The sequence below is a fragment of the Zootoca vivipara genome, chromosome 1, assembly GCF_965207765.1.
Source record: "Zootoca vivipara chromosome 1, rZooViv2.hap1.1, whole genome shotgun sequence".
In the NCBI taxonomy this organism is placed as follows: domain Eukaryota; kingdom Metazoa; phylum Chordata; class Lepidosauria; order Squamata; family Lacertidae; genus Zootoca; species Zootoca vivipara.
In genome coordinates, this window is record NC_142582.1 from 648,105 (window position 1) to 675,478 (window position 27,374).

At 45.8% G+C, this 27,374-nt stretch overlaps 1 protein-coding gene across 6 annotated transcripts in view; it reads right to left on the reverse strand.

Annotated features, from left to right (window-relative positions):
• Positions 1-23,891, reverse strand: part of ASB1 (ankyrin repeat and SOCS box containing 1) — a 31,786-nt gene extending 7,895 nt beyond the window's left edge. The window contains exons 1-4 of one of the 6 annotated variants that reach the window (XM_088661763.1): positions 23,689-23,825; positions 19,547-19,688; positions 18,217-18,577; positions 8,483-8,868 (exon numbers count right to left, since the gene is read on the reverse strand). In XM_088661763.1, the coding sequence (XP_088517889.1) occupies positions 8,483-8,868; positions 18,217-18,577; positions 19,547-19,613 (814 nt within the window). In that variant the 5' untranslated portion in view covers positions 19,614-19,688; positions 23,689-23,825. The other 5 variants (XM_088661726.1, XM_088661686.1, XM_088661619.1 and 2 more) reach the window with 5 other exon arrangements.
• Between the last annotated feature and the right edge of the window lie 3,483 nt (positions 23,892-27,374).

The window sequence follows — 27,374 nt, forward strand, 5'->3', positions numbered from 1 at the left end:
GAACCTTTTGATTCCGGACACAATAGCCAGTGCCTCTTTATCAATTTGAGCATAGTTGCGCTCTGTGGGCGACAACGTACGGGAATAGAAAGAGATGGGCTTTTCCGACCCATCCGGTTCCCTATGACTCAGCACAGCCCCCAGACCGTATTGAGAGGCATCACATGCCAGGACCAGCGGCTTTGACTCATCATAATGAGCAAGGACGCTCCTGCTACTCAGCATTCCTCGCAAGGAGTCAAAAGCCTTCTGCTGCTCCCGCCCCCATCGCCACACATACTTTTTCTGCAATAGTCTATGTAATGGTTCAGCTACCGAAGCTTTCTGGGGTAAGAACGAATGATAAAAGTTAATAAGTCCCAGGAATGACTGCAACTCCGTCTTGTTCTGTGGTCGTGGTGCCTCGATGATGGCCTTAATCTTAGCATCTGTGGGGTGGATGCCTGATGCATCAATTTTAAACCCCAAGAAATCCACAGTTGGCACCCCAAAACTGCATTTTTCTTTTTTCAGTTGCAACCCCACCTCCTTGAACTTGAGCAACACTGCACGGACACGCGCAACCAGTTCCTGTGGGTCTTTTCCAGCAATCAAAACATCATCAAAAAATGGCAAGACCCCCGGCAGACCTCTTAACAGGCGTTCCATGAGCCCTTGAAAAATCCCTGGGGCCACACAAACTCCAAACTGTAATCTGTTAACTCTGAACGCCCCTTTATGTGTGACAATAGTCTGTGCTTCCGCTGATTGTGGGGTTACTGGCAGCTGTTGGTAAGCTTGTGCCAGGTCAATTTTGGCGAACACCTTGCCCCCAGCCAGTTTAGCCAACAGATGTGATACGACTGGAATGGGGTATGAGTTTCCCCTGAGTGCCTTATTGATAGTACATTTGTAATCTGCACATATCCTGACTTCCCCATTTGCTTTAAGGGGTGTGACGATTGGAGTCTCCCACTTAGCAGAGTCCACGGGTGAGAGAACTCCCTGCTTGACCAATTTATCCAGCTCTGCCTCGATCTTGGGTTGCAGTGCAAATGGCACTCGCCTTGGTTTGAGTCGGATTGGAGCCACCCCGGGATCCAACTCGAAGTCAACTGGGGGCCCTTTATAACAACCCAGTTTTCCATTAAAGAGACCAGCAAATTCCTTGCATAATACCTCACTCATCTCAGGGCAGGTTTGGATTGAATTAAGCCCTGAGATACTCAGTCCCAGGGCAGGGAACCAGTCAGTGCCCAGGAGACTGGGGCGACTGCCCTTCGCAATCACCAGTTTGAGTACAGCCTGTTTGTCCCGGAACTGTACTCTCACGGCACACATTCCCATAACATGGATGCGGCCTGCTGAGTACGACTGCAAGGTTGCCGGGAAGGGCTCCAGAGGGGGCAACTTACCCCTGGGGAAGAATGTCTTCGCGGTCTGGTCCGACACGATGGTGAATGCGGATCCGGAGTCCACCTCCATGTCGCACTGCTGACCCTCAATCTTCACCTTGACGTGTGCCTTGCCTTGCGCTGGAAACTGCACGGCCCTCCCGTTGATCTCCGTTACGTAGTGGCAGTCCTTTAGAAAACGAGTTGCTGTGGGCGGTCTGCGATGCTCCAGTCTAGGTGCTCCTGTCGCTCCCGACGCCGCCGATCTACAGACCCTGGCGATGTGACCCGTCTTTCCGCACGTCCGGCAGATAGCATCCCTGAAACGACAACTCTTCCTTTCATGGTTTCCGCCACAACCTGGGCAACTGCCTCGGCGATCTTTGTGCACTGTGCAGGCCTGACGCACCGACTCGATCCCACGGACTGGGCTCTGGCTCGGAGTAGCCTCTAGCTCGTCCATGGCATGCGCAACTTCTATCTGTGGCTTAGTGGCCTTGCGACTGGCATCAAGCTCCTCTCTTTCATAATTCTCCGTGGCGGTGGCCTCTTTCAAGGCTGAAGCAAGGGTAACCTCTTCTTTAGCCACGATGCGTCTTCTGGCTTTCTTGCTGCTCAGACCACCAATAAACCGATCCAGGAGAGTCTCTTCCAGATTTTGGAAGCCGCAGTGCTGAGCGAGCTTCCGGAGTTCAGCCAGAAATGTGGATACAGACTCCCCAGCATGCTGCTGCCTCTTATGGAACTCCATCCGCCGGGCCATCTTGGTCTCAGTAGGCGCCAAGTGGCTTGTTAGGCAGGCAAGAATATCTTTGAGAGATGTCTCACTCAGCTTCGCTGGAGCAAGTAATGCCTTGGCCAGCTTGAAGGTCTCGGGCCCACAGTAGCTCAGGAATGTGGCCCTTCTTTTGCTGGCATCGGTGATCCCTTGAGCCACTGCAAAGAACTCGAAGCGTTCGACGTAGTCTTCCCAGGTGTGGGGCTCTGATGGCTGGAAGGGCTCCAATACCCTTGGACTCTCCATTGTCCTAGCGGGCAGGGTCGTCTTCTCAGCTGGCCAGTGAGTCTTGTTCTCAGCTGCAATCCGGACTCTGAGGCAGGGTTGTGTTTAACTGCTCCTCAGCATTCCGGATCCCACCTTCGTCGCCAGTTATTGTGACGTGGGGTTTGTGATTTCAGCTCTCTTGACAAAACATGCTGGAGACAGTTCTCTAGTAACAGCTCTTTATTAAAGTGAACAAGACTGAAGACTGAGGAGAGGAAAGCTACATTTATAGGGACAGGGGACTAGCTAGGAAGGGATACATTTTGGAGGGAACAATATCAAGCAATCACAGTGCTGCCTTTTGGAGGAAACCAATAAGACAGAGGATCCAAATACAGCAGCTTAAATGAACCAATAGTAGCTGTACCCTCTGGAACCAAAAGGCAGTTACTTTATCCTAATGCAAATACAGACAATAATAATACAGATATAAAATCCTTTGACTCAATACACAACACATTCTATTTGTTTTTTGGATGTAATTTTATTGTTTAATTTACTGCTGCTCAGTGAGATATTTTTCTTAATTTTGGCAGTGCAGAAATGTTGGTAAATTAGTAAGCGTCAAGTGTTGATACCGACTTTTTAAAAAGGACTTCCTTCTCAGTAGGATTCATCTCTGAATAGGTATGCATAGTATTGTGCTGTTATTTTGCCAAGGGGAGTGGGGTATTTCAAAAATATGGGAAGTTCTCCATAGTCTATGGCCTACAGTGAAGCTTCTGCTTAAATAACCAAATAATATACCAGGGGTAGATCAATCATCTCAGGCAGCACATAGCTTCTAAGACATTCTGCAAAGAAAGAAGTCCTGGTTTTGATCATTTGTATTTGTCAATCTGCTTCTGTGCATACTTACTCAGACACAAGTCCTAATGTGTAGAACAGAGATTGCCCCAAGAAAAATGTGAACAGCGCTGCAGCTTTACTGCTACTTTACTCCTCCCAGGGAGTACTCAGGTCTGATTCTACCTTCACAATAGTCTACTTTGCTTCATCTGCGCTCTGACTACTTCTCTTATTTGCTTATTTTTATTAGGCACAATCAGACATCCTTGGTAGGAATGGCCAACCTGAGGATGGGGTGGGAATTGCAGACTAGGAGGAAGTTCATGCATTTGTCCTAACAAGTCCACTTACCATAAACAGGCAGGCGGCATTGCGACTTGGCCATTGTTATGTATTGGTGTATATAGTTTTCCCTCAGGTTCTTGGCAGTTGTTTTAGGAGGGAACTTCGAATTATGTTTTGCTACATTGTTTGAGCCAGCCTCTATAAAAGCAGGCTGGCTCAGCAGTAAGCCAGTTCTGTTCCAGCCTCCAAATAAAGAGCAGCTTATGATGAATCGCTGTGTTGTCTACTCAATATTTAATACTGGCGACGAGGATGGGATGCAGGGTCCATCCAGCTTTGATGTCTGAGTTTGAGGCCTGAGTCAGCACTGCAGCACCGCCCTGCCGCTCACTGCGATCGCGACAACACTACCACAATGGATTCTGCAGAGAACCCCAGTGACGGAGAAGGGCCTGCTGCGCCTTACTGGAGCATTTGATGGCACCTAAGGACATTGAGGCCTGCTCCTTTGATGAGCTAACGAACACAATGACAAGGCATCTCGCACCCCAGCCGACAAAGAACCACCGCCGTTACGATTTTGTCCACAGAGAGCAACAAGCGCAAGAGTCAGTGAGTGAGTACATTGCAGCTCTCCAGGCAATTGCGATGTGTTGCCAATTCACTAACCTGGAGGAGTGACTGCTTGAAAGGTTCGTCATAGGCGTGCGAGACAGCCATCTCTGCCGGAAGCTGCTGGCGAAAGATGACATCACGATGGCGGAGGCCATCAACATGGCAACGGCTTTCGAGAAGGATAGAGCCCATGCAAAGGGTCCAAACCCCTGAGCTGAAGGGGGCACCCATCGTATCCAGCGAGACCGGTCGTATTCTGGCGAGTCCCCCCACAAGGAGATCCACCGAACCATAGTCTGATCTGACTGCAACCGCCGCTCCCAAGCTGCATTCAAACCAGCATCGGTCAGATCCACACAGTACCTGCGCCAGTTGTGGGGAGAACCATGACCACAAGACATGCAGATTCCGTGACGTCACATGTCGAGGCTGTGGTAAGGCAGGACACATTGTTCGTGCCTGCCGCTCCAAGAACGCAAGAACATGACCCAAACAGCGCGTTCATGAGACCCTCAATGAGGAGGAGCTGCAGTCAATCTATTCAGCCAGGGTATATCAATTTTCGTCCTCAGGGTCCAATAAGCTTAGGGTGCAAGTTAGAATCGAGGGAAGGCCGTGCAATATGGATTCCATATTGTATTCCATATCATCTGATAAGACATTTAAAGAGCTTTTTCCCAATGGGGGCCCCACTCTATGACCGGCACCGTGGTATTACGAGAATTTCAGAGAAAAATAATTCAGCTAAGGGGCACTTTTAAGGTCTAGTTTAAAAATCACATTAAGAAATTGGACCTCATCATAATGAAGGGTCCCTTTACCAGCCTTCTGGGTTTGGCATGGTTTGGCCCGTTAGGCTTAAGTGTGTCAGGACTTAATCAGATTTCCCATGGGACAGGATTTGAGTCAATTTGCCAGGAGTTTCCACTAGTGGCCTTTACAATGGGCCCCCGATTTCCCTACAGATCAACCCCATGGTGCAACCCATCAGGGTCAAGGCACGTTGGGTTCCATTTGCACTCAAACCCAAAATTGAGGAGGAACTCGATCGTTTAGTAGTGCAAGGGGTTTTAAAGCCGGTCACATCAGGCACATGGGAAACCCCAATCGTCACCCCGGTGAAACCTGATGGCTCCGTCCGCATTTGTGGGGATTACAAATGCACCCTGAACCGGGCCCTACAGGACCATGCGTACCCGGTTCCAGTAGTGAGCCACGTATTGGCAACCCTGGCTGGGGCCAAGGTCTTCAGAAAGCTGGACTTAGCACAAGCGTACCAACAGCTTCCCGTGGAGGAGGCCACAGCAAACGCCCAGACAATTGTGACCCATAAAGGCACCTTCAGGGTAAAACGTCTGCAGTTTGGGGTTAGTGTGGCTCCAGGATTATTCCAGAGTCTCATGGACCATCTTCTTAAGGGTATCCCCGGAGTGACGCCATTCTTTAACGATGTGCTGATTGCCACATTGTCGAGATAGGATTTTGCCGCCAGGTTACGGACAGTGCTTCAATGCTTCCAGGCGGCAGGACTTAAGGTCAAAGAGAAAAAGTGCCTATTGGGAGTGAGCAGCGTGGATTTCTTGGGGTTCCGAGTGGAAGCGGATCCAGCAGAGGACAAGGTGCGTGCCATTTGCGATGCCCCAGCCCCTAAGAACAAGGCAGAATTGCAAGCCTTCTTGTGACTCCTTAATTTTTACCATGCGTTCCTGCCACACAAGGCGGCGGTGGCCGAGCCTCTGCACAGGCTTTTGGATAAAAAAGCACCTTGTGTCTGCGGCCCACAACAGGCAAAAGCTTTTCAAGGGGTCAAAGAACTGGTTATATCTAATTCAGTGTTGACGCACTTTGATGAAAATCTCCCAGTTATGCTGGCTTACGACGCTTCCCCCTATGGGGTGGGCGCGGTACTGGGCCACCAACTATTGGACAGGAGTGGTGTACTTCTCTCAAACCCGCACACCAGTGGAACACAACTATTCCCAGATTGACAAAGAGGTTTTGGCTGTGGTTAAAGGAGTAAAAAGGTTTCATGATTTTTGCCGGCCCTTCATTATCATTTCCGATCATAAGCCCCTCTTGGGACTCCTCGCCCCCAATCGCCAGACACCCCTCGAGCATTGTGTTGGTCAATCTTCTTGGCTGGATACCAATATTCATTACAGCACCAACCCGGAAAAGCCATGGGGCATGCAGATGCTCTCAGCCACTTACCGCCGCCTGAAAATGGCCCAGATCCTGCTCCAGCTCACCAGATATTGCGGCTGGAAGACTTACCTGACCAGCCCTTGCATGCGAAAGACATTGCCACCGCAACAGCAAAGGACAAGTTGTTGGCCCGTGTTGCGGAGTGGGTGGGGAGGGGGTGGCCCAGAAAGCCGGGACTGGAATTCTCAAGCTTCACAGCTTGTAAAGACAAGTTGTCGACACACAGGGGATGTACATTGTGGGGTAGCCGAGTCATAGACCCCCCCCCCCCACTCAGGAGAAAGGTCCTAGAAGCCCTGCACGTGTCCCACCCGGGAATAGTCCGGATGAAAGCACTGACCTGAAGCTATGTCTGGTGGCAGGGCATAGACGCTGAGATAGAAGGATAGGTCAAACACTGTGTGCCCTGCCAAGTGTCGTGGCTGGATCCCCCTAAGGCACCAGTACAGTCCTGGGAATCCACACAGTCCCCATGGTCAAGGGTGCACATAAATTTTGTGGGGCCCTTCCAGGGCCAGCAGTTCTTCATTGTGGTGGACTCCTATTCCAAGTGGATCGAGGTGACACCCACCTCAACCACGTCCAGCAGAGCTACCATAAATGCACTCAGGAAGTGACAATGGAACCGCTTTCACGTTGGTGAAATTCCAAGAGTTTGTGACTAAGAACGGAATCCGCCACGTCAGGTCAGCTCCCTTTCATCCAGCCACTAATGGCCAAGCTGAGCGTATGGTATGCACAACTAAAGATGCGCTCAGGCGTATAATACAGGGAGACTGGACCCTCCGTCTAGCGGAGTTTTTGCTGGCCCAACACGACTCCAAGCGCAGCGACTGGCCGTAGCCCAGCTGAGTTGCTAATGGGAAGAAGGCTCACCACTCTCCTGGATCGCATACATTCTGACAGGGCCTTAAAGCAGCGACCATCTACAGTGGAGCGGAAGGCATCTAAGGGGTTTGCCCCAGGGGATCCTGTGTATGTCCGGAACTATGGGCTAGGACAGAGTTGGGTACCGGGGACCATAGGCCACTGTACAGGCCCGGTATCCTATGAGGTGGGACTGGAGGGTGGAGTGGTTTGGAAAAGACACCTCGACCAGATCAGACTCCGGGCATCTCTCAACCCAGTACGTCCAGCGGAACTACAGGGCGGCATAAGAGAAGCAGCTGGCGACTCAGCAATTGGGACAAGTGGGACAACTGAGGATTCACCGCCCACCGAGACAACTAAGCAGAACGATCTCGTGCCGGTGTCCACAGCAGCCCCACAACTGGCTATACCTGCGGAGCCCAAGAACTCGGGCTCCACGCCAGTTTAGGCCACACCACAATCGCAGCAGGAATCGGGTGGGGCACTGGACTTTGGTACTGGCCCCTGGCGGTCTGGCAAAGTTTCCAAACGTTCAGCCTACGTGAAGGACTACGTTCACTGAACTTGTATAGTACCTAGTGAGAGAACTCATGTAAATTGTAACCAGGTGGGTGCCATTGCCATTCTAAGAGAATGAGGGAAGTGTTCATGGTGAGTTCCGGCACGTCTTTTAATGGAAAAATTGCACTGTCCCTGCCACACCCACCTCTGCAGCACTGATGCGCTCCTCCTTTGAATTCCATCTTATGAGAAGCCTAGATTTGTTTGTTTGTTTACAGTAAACAAACTTTATATACCAATTGACCGTAGTAAAACCTCTAAAACCTGGTTTACAAGTAGTAAGTAGGGCTTCCTTGTAGGGACCCCAGTACTGTGGGTCACAAGAAGATTCCTGCCAACTTACTGAAAATTGGCAAAAAGATTTCTGTCTCAGTTGGCCTTTGAAAAGGAATTCATTAATTGTTCTGGCTCCAATGTGGATTGTAGCTGTGTTTCTTTTTTGCTTTTACTGTTTTAGTTAAATTATTTTATTTTATGGGTGTTTTATTAGCTTTCTGTTTGTGTGCTGCTTTTGAAATTCATATGGAAAATTCTATATAAATTATTGTTATTATTTAAATGAAAATCATATTCAGATACTATTAAATTTTCACGTTATTAAAAACATTTCCCCATTTTCATCAGTTAAAAAAACCACCAAAGAAAATTTAAACCAGCTGACAACCCAAATAGAGGCACTTTCAGTTCACTTTGCAGTCCTTTTGCAGGGATAGAATATGAATGCCAAAATAACACTCACTCCTGGCTTCTTTGAACACCTTCAAGGCTTCTGGGTCCACTTTGATCCTTCCTGTAGCTCCTTCTCCCAGAGTCTCCCATTTCACCAGATTCAAGTTGGCACCAAAGTCAATCAAGAGGTTGACAAAAGCCACATCACACCCATGTCTCAAGACCGCATCCATTACACACACAGCGGAGCCCCGGGAGAAGCCCTGGATGTTGATGGGGCCACAGGAGTTAAAATCTGGGTTGGCTCCCGCTTGCAGAATCAGCTGGAAGCACGGCAGGTTGTGATAGGCTGCACTAATGTACAACGGGCAGACAACCAGGGATGTGAGCGGCCGGGAAGATGGGCTGGGGGTCCCCGAGATCAAATGGTGATTTACATCCACATCAGCACCATACCTGAGGAAAGAAAATGAAATTCATATGGAAAGACTGTGGCAACCCTGTTTTCATTAAGCTCTTTTGTGGAGGCGAGATGGTTGCTAGGCAACCTGCAAAATCCTGCCCTGTTGGACTTTATGTGCCTTGGACCAAGCCTGTGATGTCGAGCAGGAGATGGTCACCCTCCACCAGATTATGTCCCTCTAGCGTTAGGCGAGAGCCAGTGGGGTGCAGTGATTTCAGTGCCAGCCTTGGTCCTGGGGAGTCAAAGCTCAAAATGAGCTCAGGCTTGCAAGAGAGGTTAAAAATAATAATAAAAGGTTTCTTTGGCTATATCCGAACAACAGGAGCTCACCCTGTCGCGGGGATTCGAACCACCGACCTTCTGATCGGCAAGCCCTAGACTCTGTGGTTTAGACCACAGCGCCCCCGCGTCCCTAAGGGAACACTTAGCTACTTTAAATGAATTTAAATCTCCAGGGCCTGAGGAGCTTCACCCAAGAGTACTAAAGGAGTTTGAGGAGGTAATCTCAGAGCCTCTGCCTATAATCTTTGAGAATTCTTGGTGAACAGGTGGCGTCCCTGCAAACTGCAGGTGGGCACATGTTGTCCCCATCTTCTAAAGGGGGGGAGATCCAGGTAGCTACCAACCAGTGAGCTTGACATCAATATCAATATCAATATCAATATCAGGAAAAGATAATTAAACATTTAGTATGTTAGCACTTAGAAATGCATGCTGTGATTACTAAGACCCAGCATGGGTTTCTCAAAAATAAGTTATGCCAGACTAATCTCTTTTTTAAAAAACAATACAGTAGAGTTAGAAGCTTGGTGGGTCGGGGAATGCTGTGGACATAGTGTGTCTTGATTTCAGCAAGGCTTTTGACAAAGTTCTTCATGATATTCTTGTGAAGAAGCTGGTAAAATGTAGGTTGAATAAGGTAACGGTTAGGTGAATTTGTAACTGGTTGACTGACTGAACCCAAATAGCGCTCCGAGTCCTTAAAGCTTCCTCATCATCCTGGAAAAAGTGACAAGTGGGGTGCCGCAGGGTTCAGTTCTGGGCCTGTTGTTGTTCAACGTCTTCATAAACAACTTGGATGAAGGAATTGTGGGGGTGTTCATCAAATTTGCAGATGACACCAAACTGGGAGGGGTGGCTAATGCCACAGAAGACAGAATCAGAATTCAAAGTGACCTTAACAGATTGGATAACGGCCCAGGCTAAATAATGAATTTCAATAGGGACAAACACCAGGTTCTACACTTAGAACCAACTGCACCAATATACGATGGGGGACACCCAGTCAGTAGTACATGTGAAAAGGAGGTCTTAGCAGAACACAAGCTTAACATGAGTTAGCAGTATGATGCAGCGGCAAAAAAAAAGGTACAGTGGTGCCTCGACTTACGAATTTAATCCGTTCTGAAGGCACCTTCGTAGGTTGAAAAATTCGTAAGTAGAAAAGCATCATTGGAAACGCAATTTCCCATTGGAATGCATTGGAAACGGAAAAATTCGTAAGTCGAAAAAACCCTATCTAAAACCACTGCAGTTTCCGTTCGGATGTCGAGAAATTCGTAAGCGTGCGGCCATTTGCCCCATTCGTAAGTCGAAAAATTAGGTTGTCGAGTCGTTCGTAAGTCGAGGTACCACTGTACTTGTTATTTTAGGTTACATCAACAATAGCATAGATCCTGATCAAGGGAAGTAATAATCTCATTTTACAGTGGTATCTTGGGTTAAGAACTTAATTCGTTCCGGAGGTCCGTTCTTAACCTGAGGTACCACTTTAGCTAATGAGGCCTCCTGCTGCCGCCACACGATTTCTGTTCTCATCCTGAAGCAAAGTTCTTAACCCAAGGTACTATTTCTGGGTTAGCAGAGTCTGTAACCTGAAGCATCTGTAACCCGAGGTACCACTGTTCTCTGCCTTGGTCAGAACACACCTGGAATGCCGTATCCAGTTCTGGTTACCCCAATTTAAGGAGAATATTGACCAGCTGGAACATGTGCAGAGGAGGGTGACCAAGGTGCTCAAGGCTCTGCCAACCAAATCTTATGAGGAACTGCTGAAGGAGCTGCAAAAAAGGAGACTGAGAGGAGATATGATAGCTGTCTTCAAATATCTCAAGGTCCATCACCTTGAGCTTATTTTCACCTGCACAGGAGAGTAGGAACTGAACCAGTGGATTCAAGTTACTGAAACATCAGGAAGAACTTTCAGACAGTAAGAGCTGTTCGACTGTGGAACAGTCTCCCACAAGAGGTGGTGGACTCTCCTTCCTTGTAGATTTTTAAGCAGAGGTTGGATGGCCACCTGTCAATTCTGTCATGCATGTTTAGCTGAGAATCCTGCTATACTGGCTCCCCGTGCTGTTAGGTTCAGGCTGGGCTTTTCTCCAGCCGTCTGGCCACCTTGCCCTCTTTGCCTCTCACTGCACTGACTATTTCTTCTCTCCCTCTTCAGTTTCAGAAGCTACAAATTCTTTTTTCTTTTTTTTAAGTGGGCTATTTATTCAGCACGAGTTCCTTTTGTAGAAAAGTTGCAAACAAAATTTACAGTTTAACATATTTTTATTATTATTAAAGGTTTTCTTGGTTTACAAAGATATGTGCAATGTCTCTCACAACATTTTTACAAATCAGTTTCATTTGTTGAGACATTGGGGAGGAAAGGGGAAGAGAGGTAGATGGGGAGAGGGGTGGGGGGTGGGGTCGGGTGACAATGTTTCTATTTTGCTTAATGTGTGTGGGTTTTTTTTTTTATGAGCTTCAGGGTGAGACTAAAGGTAAAGGGTAAAGGGACCCCTGACCATTAGGTCCAGTCGTGAACGACTCTGGGGTTGCAGCGCTCATCTCACTTTACTGGCTGAGGGAGCCGGTGTACAGCTTCCGGGTCATGTGGCCAGCATGACTAAGCCGCTTCTGGCGAACCAGAGCAGCACACGGAAACGCCGTTTACCTTCCCGCTTGGAGCGGTACCTATTTATCTACTTGCACTTTGACGTGCTTTCGAACTGCTAGGTTGGCAGGAGCAGGGACCGAGCAACGGGAGCTCACCCCATCATGGGGATTCGAACCGCCGACCTTCTGATCAGCAAGTTCTAGGCTCTGTGGTTTAGACCACAGCGCCACCCGCGTCCCTTGAGACAAAGGGTAGTGCCAATTAAATCTGCTTTTCGCCGCATGTGGTTACAGACAAGAATATACCGTATATCTGCCAAGTAGCCAGCTTGCTGGTTGCTAGGATAGCTTTCACATGGCAAGATGTAATATTCAGAATGTAAAACTATGAAAGCCAAGACTCCAGAGATAAGCTGGTGTGAAAGAATTGTGCCGCCCTCTGTGGGAAAACTGTGGGAAAGCCCAGATTGAGCTCTCCCTGACTAAAATGAACAATCACATATGCTTTCCTGACTGTTTTGGGAAGCATAAGATTGAGGTTGTCTAAAATGTAGCCCAACAGAGGAGGGGGATGAGGGGACACAGATTCCTTAAAAGAACTGGGCCATCCTGTTGGACCGCAGAATCATAGAACCAGAAGTTACTAGAGGTATTCCAGCATCTCCTGCCTAAATTTAGTACAGTTCTCCTAATGCATGGATCACCCCCCTCAATGCAGGCCACAGTATGCCATATCCATAACTCAAGGGAGATTTTGGAAGAATTTAGGTTAAGTGTTGACAAAATCCTTCAGTGTTAATTACTGATAAGATCATGAGGATTGAGATTCTGCCCTGTAATGTATTTTTAATCCTTCCTGGGCAACCCAGTCAGATGGGCGGGGTATAAATAATAAAATTATTATTATTCCTTCCCACTCCCCAAAATAGGTGTGGGCCAGGGGCCAACCTAAGACAAATTCACAGTCACATGTGTTTTTCTGCAGTGTCTCAAGGGTTCAGGAAAGAGGCTGCATTAAAAGGCACATGACACCTTTCCTGGCCTTGTTGGAAACGATACTCAGTTTTGAAATGTAAAATTGGTGGCTGCAATGTACACACTAACTTTACCTTCTGATATCTGAATATTGACCACAACCATAGAATTCCCACAAGGGAGTCATTACTAAGTCAATAAAAAAGCAAAGCACATGAACAGCTCAGCTTTCAGTCGAGGGAGCTGCAATAGGCCTTGGCTAGAGTCTCTGGGTCTTCCCTAATTAGAAGAGAGCATTGGCTAAGAGACTCTTACGACAGCCATGATCTCACAAGACACTAGAGGACTGATTTAGATATTGCATATTAAGTACGTTGAATATTAGAAGTACTCTGTTAATATGAAGTAGTAGTACAGTATTACTGTGCTGATCTTCCTTCTCTATCCCATACCAACTCAAGGGGGAAGGAGGGAGAGGGGGAATTGGGGGTGCCACTGAGGTAGCCCCATTTCTAGATTGCTTACCACTTGTCCTCCCTCTTTGGCCCTTTAATGTGACTGTTCCAGTGCTGTCAACTCACACAGACACCAACAGCATTTCCGAACTTGTTGCCTTCTAGAGCAGTATTTCTCAACCTTTTTTGGGCCACGGCACACTTGTTCCATGAAAAAAATCACGAGGCACACCACCATTAAAAAAGTTAAAAAATTTAACTCTGTGCCGCCCTATATTGACTATAGGAAGGAGGAAATTAATCTCCCTCCCGCCATGGGAGGGGAGAAGCCTTCAGACCCCCATTTCTCCTCTCCAGTCCAGGCAAGGCTCTGCCTGCCCCCGGATTACAAGGGCGCGCGCACTTCCAGGGGAGCTGCGGGGCGGCTCAAAGGCGAAAGGTTACCTTGGCTGCTGCTTACGAGTAATTCCGGACCGCGAAGCCCAGCGTCCGCCGCGCAGCCATGGCGAAGGACGGGCAAAGGAGGCAGGGGAGGCGGAGCAACCTCGATGCGGCTTAAGGGGGGCCGGCGGCGGATCTGGAGCGCGCCTCCCTAGGGGGCCTCCCTAGACTCTAAAACCACCCTCCAGTCGTTTCCACTGAGCTTTGGGAAAGAGGAGGAGAAATATTGCTTTCTGGCGGGTTAGTGTTGGGTATTGGCGGCCGCCAGGCAGGTGACAATGTAAATCACCCTTCTCGTCGCCGCACGTCGCGGCACACCAGCCAGCGCCTTGCGGCACACTAGTGTGCCGCGGAACAGCGGTTGAGAAACGCTGTTCTAGAGATCTACTCATATGACTCTCATTATTGACACAAAGAGGCACACACCTTCAGGAAACGAACCTTTTGTGATAATAACGGTTAGCAGAGTAGAAAAGCATGGACAGCAGCAGCAAAAAGGGAAGGTGGGAAATGACAGCTCGTCAAATAAATGGCCAAGTATTCACTTTCTGTTTATTGCTAGACAGATCTCAAAGAGATGAGCAGGATTTCAAAGCTACTATTCCAGCTGCACCCGGCAGTCACTGAGAGCAACATGTTTGTTTGAAATGCAAATCCTGCAGACTGGTTGCTCTTGCCAAGGCAAAAGTCACCAGAAGCAGATCATTTGTGTTTGGCTCTGCTGTAACCAGGAAGGGGATTCCACTCTAAGCAGAGTCTCCAAATGTCCCTATGGAGTAATTATATGACTTAAGAATAACTTTACCTTCCCATCCAAACAGTCTAAGAATGAGGTTCTGCTTTCCTAATTATCTCTTTCCATTCTACCTCCACTCCCTGGTTAATAAGGAAAGGGTGAGATTATTCTTCTGTGCCGGGTTTGTGGGGACAAGTCCTGGTTATGCCTGTATGTAGAACTTACTAGTCATTGTGGAGCTGGGAAATACCACTTTGAAGAGCACACAAAATTCCCTGTGAAGTCAGCCAGCACTATCTGCACGCTCAGAGGCTAGTCAGGCTACATAAATAAAATCATGGGGTAGCATATGGTCTGCTTACAGTTTTTGTTTTCTGATTTGGCTTTCAGGAGAGGGAATTCTCCAGAACCCTTTCACATGAGGAAAGAGCCTCCTGCTCATGAAAGGGCTGTTCTACCTCATAGAATCATAGAATTGTGGAGTTGGAAGGGACCCAAGGGTCATCGAGTCCAACCCCATGCAATGCAGGAATCTTAGCTAAAGCATCAATGACCTCTCATGCTAGAGTGTTGCACATGAAAAGGCTGAAAAGTGAAACTAAAACTGTAAGATGTTTTCTGATTCTGTAAGAGTGTTTGAAAGGATAAGAACTGCTGTAGAACTTATCAGTTTGAGCAACACTTGCCCAAGTAATTGCAAAACAGTGGTAGTGGCTTTTTGCTTTCTGCTCATCCTGGTTTTTAAGCCCCAACCATTTTTGTTTTGCAATTTAATTTTGAAAATATCAAAGAATGGCCTACTGAATCTTGCTGTGAACCTTATTTCTCACCACCCCAAATAAAAAATGGTGTCCCTGCTTCTGAATGGCTGTCAGGAGACGAATCTGATGTGCACCTGGAAAGTTGTATTGCAGTCTAGTTGAGGGATGCAGAGGTTCTCCTATTCACTTCCTTCTAATATTTGTTTTCCTGCACAGACACGTGAAAAGCCATCTCAGATAAACCACATACTCTGTGAATTGGAAATGGGGACACAGGTGTGTTTTCTGTGTAGCTGCATTCATTGCTAAACTAGGGCATGTGTACATGATGGGTGGTTTATCATGTACCCAGGTCAAAAATGTTGGAGAGATGTTCTAACACAGGACAGCACCCCCCCCCCCGGCAAAGTATTTTTGTTTAGGTCATAATTCTTAGGGTCAAGCTAGACTGGATGTGGAATTTTGTTTGCTTGCTTTAGCAGCTGGGCATATGTATGTATCTGTATTTTATTGGATGAGTGCATTTTATGTAGTATGAGTGGCATAATTGATATTTTAAGCTTTCCACAAAACAATTGAAACTGATTAATAGCTGCATTTCAACATGACAATCTGGCTTAGCTGCCAAGAATCCCGTTTTTTGCGGGAAACCCCGGATTTTAATCCGTTTCCCGCTGTTCTCCCGAATGGAGAAAAATCCCGGAAATCCCCTGGATTTCCTACCTGCCAGGGAGCCTCCATTTTGGGTGCTGCTCTGCCCATGTGACCGACTCTGGGGTTGCGGCGCTCATCTTGCATTATTGGCCGAGGGAGCTGGCGTACAGTTGCCAGGTCATGTGGCCAGCATGACAAAGCCGCTTCTGGCAAACCAGAGCAGCGCATGGAAATGCCGTTTACCTTCCCGCTGTAGCGGTACCTATTTATCTACTTGCACTTTGACGTGCTTTCGAACTGCTAGGTTGGCAGGAGCTGGGACCGAACAATGGGAGCTCACCCCATTGCGGGGATTCGAACCGCCGACCTTCCGATCGGCAAGCCCTAGGCTCTGTGGTTTAACCCACCATGCAGCCACCACTAAGATGGCCACCGGGCATGCGTAGAAGCGACTTCCAGTGTCGCTCTGCCCTATTTCCGGTGCCCACACATGGCTGCTGCTGTTCCCGCATTTTTCAGCGGAAGACTTGGCAGGTATGCAATCTGGTATTAGCATAGTCATCTTGAAAGAGAAATTATTTAATGAGAAGTTATTGGCCAGGGTCAGTTAATTTTAAACTTGAAAGCTTTCCAAAGTCTACATTTAATATTGCTGGCTCAGAGTCCTCGCAGCAGAAGTATAAATCTGCACACCATCACCTTACATCAAAAGGGCTGTTGCTTCATAAATTCATAGAGATCATGGAGATTTCACGTAAGAAACCTTGGATGTGGTTCTGACATGTGGGTCTGCCACTATCGCATGTGGTTTGGCTCACAGAACTGAATGGCTCAGCTGCCTCCACTCTGACATGACACTTCAAACATCAGCTTTTCAGATCTGTATATAGAAAAGTTTATGTGTAAACCTAACAAAGTAAAGTGGTGTTTAAGTAATGGGTGTTTAAGAATGTGTATCTATCTTATCTATTGTAGGCATTTATCTCCCACCCTTCACAAGTTTATCGGTAGGTATAGGTGGCGCTGTGGGTTAAACCACAGAGCCTAGGGCTTGCCGATCGGAAGGTCGGCGGTTCGAATCCCCGCAATGGGGTGAGCTCCCATTGTTCGGTCCCAGCTCCTGCCAACCTAGCAGTTCGAAAGCATGGCAAAGTGCAAGTAGATAAATAGGTACCGCTACAGCGGGAAGGTAAACGGCATTTCCATGCGCTGCTCTGGTTTGCCAGAAGTGGCTTTGTCATGCTGGCCACATGACCTGGAAACTGTACGCCTGCTCCCTCGGCCAATAATGCGAGATGAGCGCGCAACCCCAGAGTCGGTCACGACTGGACCAAATGGTCAGGGGTCCCTTTACCTTTACAGCTATTAGAGACTTGGGACTGGCGGTGTGAGTGGCTCTCAAGTATACACTAGGTGGCAATCCTAGGGGTTATTTTGGGGGGTGGGGTGGGGGTGGGGTTTGGCTCTGGACATATTTGCCAACTCTTTATCTGCCTTCAGATCCCAGGTTAAGGCAACGTGTTTTTGGTGAAGGCTGTAATCTGTCTGGTTCTCATACCAGGGATTGTTTCTGGTTTTGTTGCTTCTCTCTTTGAATTTTGCTGGCTACAATTTCATTATAGTGGTGGACATATTTTTAATCTTTTTTGATGTTTTTATGACCCGTTCATTACTAGCTGCCTTGAGGGTTGAGAGGTGGGGTCAAAATGGGACTTTAAATGTTTAACTTTGGCAAGACAGAAGACGGAAAGCCAGACCTTCAAGAGGGGACAGGTCAGCCATCATCATGTGATGTTGCAGCTGCTGTGTGAATAACTCATATATGTTCTTATTCTCAGAATGAATCATAGAATCATAGAGTTGGAAGAGACCACAAGGGCCATCCAGTCCAACTCCCTGCCAAGCAGGAAACACCATCAAAGCATTCCTGACAGATGGCTGTCAAGCCTCCGCTTTAAGACCTCCAAAGAAGGAGACTCCACCACACTTCTTGGCAGCAAATTCCACTGTTGAACAGCTCTTACTGTCAGGAAGTTCTTCCTAATGTTTAGGTGGAAGCTTCTTTCTTGTAGTTTGAATCCATTGCTCCGTGTCCGCTTTTCTGGAGCAGCAGAATGGTCAGGAAGTAAAGGATAAAAGTGTGCCGTCTTAAGCACAATTTTTTCAGAATGGTAACACATTAAATTTTGCAAAGAAGAAAAAGAAGTGTAGATATTTGAAAGGATTCTGGATTTCTCCTACCCTAAAAATGGAATTCTCAAGTCTTTCCGTTTTCTGAGGACGCTCCTCCAACTCTGCCTATCTTCTCTCACTGACAATTGCTGCCTGTTGGATTTGGATGACTGAGAATCCTTTCCATAGCAAACATACCCTATTTGGCTGACCGGCAATTGGCTCCTGAGCAAAGATGAAGCAAAATGACTCTGTGCTTACCTGATCAGCTCTCTCAGGATGTCCGTGCTGCCGACCCGGGCAGCATGGTACACTGGGGTGCTGCGGTGGTGACGGCTCCCATTGGGGTCAGCTCCGGCTTGCAGAAGGATCTGTGTGCATTCCAGGTGCCCATGCACAACAGCTACATACAGGGCAGTCTGCCCTTTCACGTCCACAAGATCAATCTCTGCCCCTTTCTGAAGCAGGAAATCCACACAGTTTCCATGTCCTGCCGTGGCAGCAATCCGCAGCGGTGTACAAGGCAGCCAACCAGAACACCACACGGATTTCTCATTGATGCGGCTGAAGAAAGCAAAAGTAATCCATGAGCGTGCCTGGATCTTCCCTTGCTTCCTTCCCCCTGTGAGCATGCACTGTTCTCAGCAAGTGTGGGGCCAAAAAAATTAAGAACAAGCACCAACTTCTCTCTCTCTCTGGATTCTTTTCCTGGATGTCCTATGTTATCCATAACAACAATTTACTGACAGCATGGGAAGAAAATCACGTCTAAATAGATATATAAGGCACAATCACACGCAGCCTTTGCTAACCTGGCACTCTTCAGATGTTTTGGACTACGATTCCAATCAGCCCTGTCCAGTATCCATTTGATGCAAACAGTCTGTCGCTGACTGCACACATGCACACCCAAGCCTATAAGCAACCCCAGCTTAGATACATACACCCAGACTTACGTACACCTCAATAATTCATACAGGTAAATGTAAAGGGACCCCTGACCATTAGGTCCAGTCGTGACCGACTCCGGGGTTGCGGCGCTCATCTCGCATTATTGGCCCAGGGAGCCGGCGTATAGCTTCCAGGTCATGTGGCCAGCATGACTAAGCCGCTTCTGGCAAACCAAAGCAGCGCACGGAAACGCCATTTACCTTCCTGCCGGAGCGGTATCTATTTATCTACTTGCACTTTGACGTGCTTTCAAACTGCTAGGTTGGCAGGAGCTGGGACCAAGCAACGGGAGCTCACCCCGTCACAGGGATTCGAACCGCCGACCTTGTGATCAGCAAGCTCTAGGCTCTGTGGTTTAACCCACAGCGCCACCTGCGTCCCTAATTCATACAGGAAGCCTACCGGTACAGGAACTCTACAAAAATGGACAGTACAGATCTGATAGATGGAATAAATGTGCAAATGGAACCTGGAACATACAGAGCCCAGGATCAGCAGGAGATCCCTATCTTCATACATCCCTTTGAACCTGCAGCGTTCCTCAGTGACTATTTGCATGAGGTTAAAATGTACTCAGGGCAAAAGTGTTTGATTTATCACCTGAGAATCCATGCTCCATTTCAGTAAAATTGAGAGCTACCTTTGGAAACTCTCTTCCTCCAACAGGTTTTTAATGGTTTGCAAGTCCCCCACATAAGCGGCATCATGCAGTCGGGTGTCCTTGCAGTGCTCGATGGGGTGGTCACAGAATTGTTCCTTCAGCCACTCCTTCAGATTGCGACCTGTGCTGGAGAGATGGTTGCTGCTTTAGGAGCTCAGCCCTGACCAGGAGGTTCTGCTACGGTCACTGGAGTAACCCACTGCAGACAAGAAAGAAGCAGGGCCACAAGAGAGAGCCTGAGGCCTTAACCTTTTGCTAAGGTCTGTGCTTTAAAGCTCCATATACAATCGCTCTTTCTTTCGCCCCAAAACATTCCCTGTAAAAACCCGCTCTTTAAAGCTAAAGCGCAACCAATGGCAATTCAGGTTTTCTGTGAAATGCCGTTTGCTCTGATTCAGCGGTAAAGACACAGAGCTTTCAAGCACAGTTCATGCCTGGAAAGCACAGAGGAAAGGGAAGTGTGCATAAGCCCTGCATCTGAGCATAGCTGCCAAGTACCCCGTTTTCCCCGGGAAACCCCTGTTTTCCCCGACCTTTTGAAGTCCCCTGTATCACTTCGTCTCCCGTTTTTCTCCGTTATTTTCTCCTGCCGGCGGCCATTTTTTTCCTGATTTGCCCTTCTATGGGCACCAAAAATGGCCGCCGGCGGCTTCAAAAGTCGCATCTACGCATGTCCGGAAGTGCATAGACACGACTTCCAGTGTCGGCGGCGACCATTTTTGGTGCCCATAGATGGGCAGAGCGACACCGGAAGTTGCGTCGACGCACTTCCTGACATGCGTAGAAGCGACTTTCGAGGCCGGCGGCGGCCATTTTTGGTGCCCATGGAAGGGCAAAATGACACCGGAAGTTACGTCGACGCAACTTCCGGTGTCACACGGCTGTCGGTCCCAGATTCTGCAGTCCAGGACTTGGAAGGTAAGCATCAGAGAGGCTCAAATGGAGCCTGAGATATTTTCAACCTCTGAGACCCTGTACAGATAGGTTGTTGCTTTTTCCAGATATTTGAAGGTCATGTGGCAGACTATTTTGTCCTCAAGTATAAGATGCTCTTTTATAGGTTTTATAGGCTGGGAAGAAAATAGCTAAAACATCAGCAAAACCTATTTGACAAGAGACTGTTGTGGGACATAGCACTATCCTACTGTCTCCAAATGTCCAAATAATTATTGTTTACAATCATCCAATCTGTCCTGACAACAAATGCCTTTGCATGCAGCGAATAGGTGTTCGAGCCACTTCCCGTCACATTTAAAAGTATCAAAGATTTGCAAAGTTGCCTAACATGTTTCATAATATGGCTCCTCTATTATAGGCATGAGGCAAAATGTCCCTAAGATATATTCTGAGCAGTCTCCTTTGCTCAGGGACTCCTTGAGATGTGACCTGGCACAATGCAGACAAAAATATTTGTAACATACAAAGTGCTTTGTGATGTTTAGAGTTGTTACCTAGCTTGGACCTTCAGAACAAAAGTAAATGAACACAATCATCCCTACAGGATGGCAGAGACAGTATTGCATATCATCTGCTATTTGTCATTTTTCTTTAAAATGTGAAGTAAGAAAGGTTTGAGGGGAAAACCCAGAATTAGAGAGTTGTAGTATGATTTTACTGCAATATATAAATGAGCTGAGAAATCAAGACACAAATAAACATGTTTAACAAAACCCATTTTCAGTTGAATTCTATTAGTAACTACCTAGAGAAAACAGGGAAACTAACATAATTAGACTTCAGCAATCGAGTCCTAATTTTCTCACTGAGCTTGTAAACCTATGTTTGGAGTGTTTTCCTTCAGGTTGGGGCTTCCAACTCATACAGACTGCAATACAAAGATTTATCTATCACCACATCATCTAGAAAACAACATGAGAATTGACACTTATCTACATGCGGAACCATCAATGTGTTGATAAGTATCATTCTCATATGGCCAGGTAACATCAAAGTAAGTTTAATTATTGAAGGACAATTTTTTTCTTTACGAACTAAAAGTGAAAAATTAGTTTAGTAAGTATGTCTGAAATCTGTGATGAAATCTGTTATTAACATTTTCTGGGAATCCCAGGAAGTAAAGCCAACATGAATTAAGAATAATTGCTTGCTGCATTAAAAGCCACAATCTTCAAACCCATTTGCTAGAATGACTGAGAACAACTGTGCGGCCTGGGAATCCATTAGCAGACAATTTACATTTCTTCCCCAAACAAGTCACTGTGATCTGATTAGGTGAAATTAAATTATAATTGCATGTGTAGAATTCAGAGATATTTGCCTGTTCAATATTCTGAATGTATTCTGTAACATATCCTACCAATAATACAATGTGTTCTCTCTCTCTCTCTCTCTCTCTCTCTCTCTCTCTCTCTCTCTCTCTCTCTCTCTCTCTCTCTCTCTCTCTCTCTCTCTCTCTCTCTCTCGTGTGTGTGTGTGTTATTGCTGGTGTTATTAAAGGCGTGGCTGATGCCTTTTTCAAAAAAGGAAAATATCTGTAGATGTTCAAGACAGTAAAGTGCTTTAAATTTGCTCATGAAAGTTAATCTCAGCAAAGCCCCAGATATACACAGAAAAGCCTGTTTGAAGCATTTGCACACACAAACGCTCATCACACATTCCTTGCTTCCTGTATTTGGGTGACTGCTATCATTGGGGTAAGGAAGCAGATTCTGTACTCACACTACTATGTCTCCCAATTTACCCTTTGAATATAAGAGTAAAGAACTGTGCTTAGTTAATTTATTAAATTTGTATCTTTTCTTTCCACCACATGGGAAACTATTGCAATGAGGGTGTTGTGACGTGGGGTTTGTGATTTCAGCTCTCTTGACATAACATGCTGGAGACAGTTCTCTAGTAACAGCTCTTTATTAAAGTGAACAAGACTGAAGACTGAGGAGAGGAAAGCTACATTTATAGGGACAGGGGACTAGCTAGGAAGGGATACATTTTGGAGGGAACAATATCAGGCAATCCCAGTGCTGCCTTTTGGAGGAAACCAATAAGACAGAGGATCCAAATACAGCAGCTTAAATGAACCAATAGTAGCTGTACCCTCTGGAACCAAAAGGCAGTTACTTTATCCTAATGCAAATACAGACAATAATAATACAGATATAAAATCCTTTGACTCAATACACAACAGAGGGTAAAACCCAAGAAGTGGCAAGGGCCTTGTTCAATGTGTGCTTCTGTATTTGCTGGTATATGCATTCAGCACTCAGTGTTTGTAGAAAAGCAAAGCACCACTCATAGGCGTAGCCAGGATTTTTGTTAGTGGGGAACAGAACCTAGGATTTATATTGATTTTTATTAATTTGATTGATGGGGGGAGCCTGCCCCCCTACCTCCATGGCACCACCATTATCCCTATTTTACCAAAACAAATAGCAGGAGACCTGGAGCAACATTTTACCTTATCTGGCAGCTGAGCTAAGAATATGGGACTTGACGTCCCAGCCCACAAGTGACCACAGTGCCCAGCAGAGTGTTTCAAAAAAACAAAAAAAGCAAAAGCTTTTTTTTTTAAAGCACTGGCTTTTGCATACAATCTGCTTACTTTTATCAATGCCGTCCAGTAGATCATTGTGAGGATAAAAGCTAACTAGTTATATTAGTAAGGCTATTTTGCACAATCAGTGAATAACTACTAAAAATCACGTGCTAACAATCCCTCCCTCGCTGAACCTCAAAACAGAAGCGTTATGATATATAATATGAGCAATATGTACACTGGATGCATCTCAAGTGACTCGAATGCTCAGGGATCTTGAAGATCCTGGTAAATTTAACCAGAAACCTGTTTTGTTTAGTTTGTTAGTTTGTTCAGCGTTTTCAAAGTCCACTCTGATAGATGCCATGCAGACTCGGTTGGAAAAATTCAATATCAGTATAAATATGCACCACTTACTTGAAAGAATCCTGAGAGGCCAGCAGCATCTGACTGATAAGAACACACACACACACACACACACACACACACACAGAGAGAGAGAGAGAGAGAGAGAGAGAGAGAGAGAGACGCTGCCCCTTGAGAAAAGAGAGCGATGTTTGACTTTTCGAAATGCTTTGCCTCTGCTCAGTGTGTCAGGAAGAAGCGGGGAGCCCCGCACGTTACCTGCCTGTCCCCGTGTGGCCCCGAGAGGAGCCCCTGGTTCTCTGCCGCCACCGCCCGTCGGGGCTTCCAGGCTTTCCGCGGCATGGCCAGCGGCTGCATCCGGGCCGCCCGCGGGCTTTGCCTCCGCCATCAGCCCCGGAGCCTGGGCGGTCCTCCTCCTCCTCCTCCTCCCGGAGGGCCGGCAGCGCCTCCAGCTGACTTGTCCCGGCGCTTCCTTTGCTCTCGCCCGATTGGCGGAAAGGACACCACGCCGGGGCTTCCGGCTTCTGGTTAAGGTGGTTCGTGGAAGTTCGTGGAAGTTAAGGTGGCTCGTGCAAGGCTTTCCCCGTTAAAGCATAGCTGCCAAGTTATCCCTTTTTTACAGGGATTTTCCCTTATGCTGAATAGGCTTTGTTGTAAAAATTTTGCAGAGCTACACGGCCCTAGAATTAAGTGGATCCTTGACCCAGGAAGAGTCCAGGTATCCTGGCAAGCAGACAAAGTTTAAGCGTCTCCTGCCCACCAAATAACAGAGACCAAACCAGGACGTGCGAAGCAAGGCACTTTTATTTTTGCTGTTGCAACAGGGTCCTTCCTCTCACACAGGAGAACAAGGAAGGAACCCCAAACAAAGATGTCTTGCCCTTAAAAAGAGATTTGAAATTGGTTTCAGCCCACCCCCCAGAAGCATCATCCATATGTCACAGAAGGGGTGTAGCCCAAGACCCCCCCTCCCTAGATTCATCATAGGTACATCATGAACGGGGAGGTCTGGTGGCAGTAATCTGAGCACCCTGGACCCTGCCCCCTGCCCCCAGAACCTAATCAACAAAATTGAGAGATATTTACATTTCCCTGTTTCCCAGCCAAGTTAATCACACCCTTTTGTCTGGCAGTCAGGTATCAGGATGCCAGGGATTATCACTTTAATTCCTGAGACAATGAGAAGGTTCCCCCCACCCCCCTTCTTCCTTGCAGAGGAACACCTGGTCAGAGAGAGTCAAAATGGTGTCAGTCAGGCCTGTTTTCCTGTGCTGCTTCAGACATGTTTCTGTACATTCATGTACATGTTTTATGAACAATTATTATATATATATATATGACCTCAAAATTCTTATAACAATATAACGTGGTCATAAGTTGATCTAATCTAAATACTGGACTATGCAATATCCTGATCCTTTAAAAGGCATACAATAATACAAAAAAAATCATTGGGACACTATACATTAAACATAAAAAAACAATTAAACACAAAATTGGTTCACCCCCCCCCCTCCTTGTGGAAATAACATACTGTCAGACATAGTTCAATGTTTCTGTCGAATATCACACAACATAAAACATAATCATATATCAGTTGTATGTCTTGAGGCCATCATGATCTTGAGACAATTCCGGCTGCTTTTAAATCCTAGGGCACAGAGTCTTGAGGTCAAGGAGAGAGAATGTCCTTGCAATTCACTTTCCCCCTTTGTCCCAAAGTCATTTGACACATTTCAGTGTTCCTATATAACACATAATGCACAAAACCTTCAAATTATTAATTATACGCCACTTGTATATCTTGAGGCAATCAGGTGAACTTGAGATAATTCTTGCTGCTTTTGCATGTATCTCCAACAAGGGGGTTTTCTTGTCTGCCTTCGAGTCACTGGGAGGAAGTTAACAGTACTTCTATGCCAGCACTTCTAAACCTTGCTGAAACGTTATAGCTTTCTAGGTCCTCCTTCTTAGGTTGTGATCAAAGAGATAAAATGTCAATTTGGTTTCCTGTAAAACATCCTTTTGAAAATAGGCCTGCAGGGGGTTGGGGTCTGAAGATATAATTAGTTAAAAAATAATAATAATAAATAGTATAATAATGATAAAGTCAAGAAAGGGGAGAATATTCTAGAAATTTCTTCTTGGGAAGCTGCAAAGAATATAAGATCATAGTTAAGCATTTTATTCATCTAAATATTATTATTATCATTCATATTTAATTACTGCTGTTATTGTCTGCTCAGTCAGTTTAATTTACTTCACCTAGTTTGGCTGTGGAGGAAACAAAGGACAAAAATTTTGTTAATTAGGACACAATCGATAAGTTATTAACATTTTCCTTATGTGGTTCTGAATTCTCTTTGAGGTTCACGTATCTTGTTTGAAAGGGATTAATATTATTATTATTATTTACAGGAAAGAATGAGTTAGATGCTACATTTGTATGTACAGAAAGAAAAAGTAGAAATACCAAAAAAAAGATACAAAAATAAAATAAAATTTAGATTACCACTCACACAACAATTTTTCAAATGAAATTGGACTTGACACAAAGATATCAGATTTTTTTTTAAAAAAGAATTATCATTAAATAATACAAAGACATTATAAATTGGAGAGGAACCTTAAAGATCTGAAGGTGAAATATCCAATTAAGATGGAAAAATGGTAAAATAACGGAAAAAGCTTTGAAATTCATCATAATAAGAAATACTCAGGCAAGACTACCTGACAAAATACAGTCACAAAACAATACCTGGTTATTGTTAGAATAATTTCATAGACATAATGGAAAAACTGATTTAATAAATGGAAGCAGATTATTTATAAGCTAAAGAGAAGCGCCAAAGAGAAATGAAATTACTGTTTGTATCTCCTCACTCCTCACTTTTTCTTTTTTTTTTTTTTTGTGCTGTGGAAGAAAAAAATTGGCAAAACACTCAATCATTGCTACATTAGAAAAGGGAGGGTTATATTAACATAGGGTAATGCTTCGGGGTGAAATGCAAATGAGAGATAAGTATCCATCCTGAGTACCTGCTAGGAAAGAAATGGAGCCTTTTGTTTGCATAGTCTGTCAACTGGTAGACAGCAATTTTCTATGAATTTCCAAGTGTGGAGGGGGCTTGTTTAGGTGGCGTCCCCCCCCCCCCCATTGGGAGATAATTTTGCATTAAGGTTCTGAAAGAATTTCTCTGCACACTGAATCTCAGTATCCTGCTGGAAAGGGAAAATTATTTCATGTGAAAATCAGTCAGGAAATGTTCCTAAAATGTACAGAGTTTTGCATGTTGAACTGGAATTGGCAGCTTCTAAACAGTTGATGGTTCTCAATGGTTCTTTATCTATTTATTTATTTTTACATAAAGAAATTTAAATTTAAGTTTCATGTGCAAAGCATAACCTTGAACCTCTTAATTAATTTATAAACTACTCAAGAGACAGACTTATAGTAGTACTCTGCTATTTATACCTGTGGAAAGAATCTGGCATGTTAAGATTTTGAAACTTGGCAACCATTTAACTTTGATGGACCAGTAACATACATGAGGTTGTTTTCCCTCAGTGGTTCAAAGCTTTACATTAAGAAATTTGAATAATATTTCATGAGCAGATTATAACCTTTTCGCCCCTTAGTTTAAACCTCCTTTTTCTCCTCTATTTTCCTCTTCAAGCTGACATAGCCTCTGTGCATGTACAGAGTTCATGATTCGGCAGTCTATTATACCCTTTTTTTTTTTTTTTTAAAGTGCTGTACCTCTTGACAACATTACCATCTGAATAAAGGAAGGGAAGGGGAAAGAGTAGATTTTAAAGTAGGGTTAGATTTCAAACAAAAGATAGAAACATAGCAGTGTTTTTTTTTTCAGAGCCAGTTTAAATTCTTTTTCCTTGTTTGGAGTCCTAATACAATTTGATACATTGTTTCTTGTTTCTTGCTGCTTA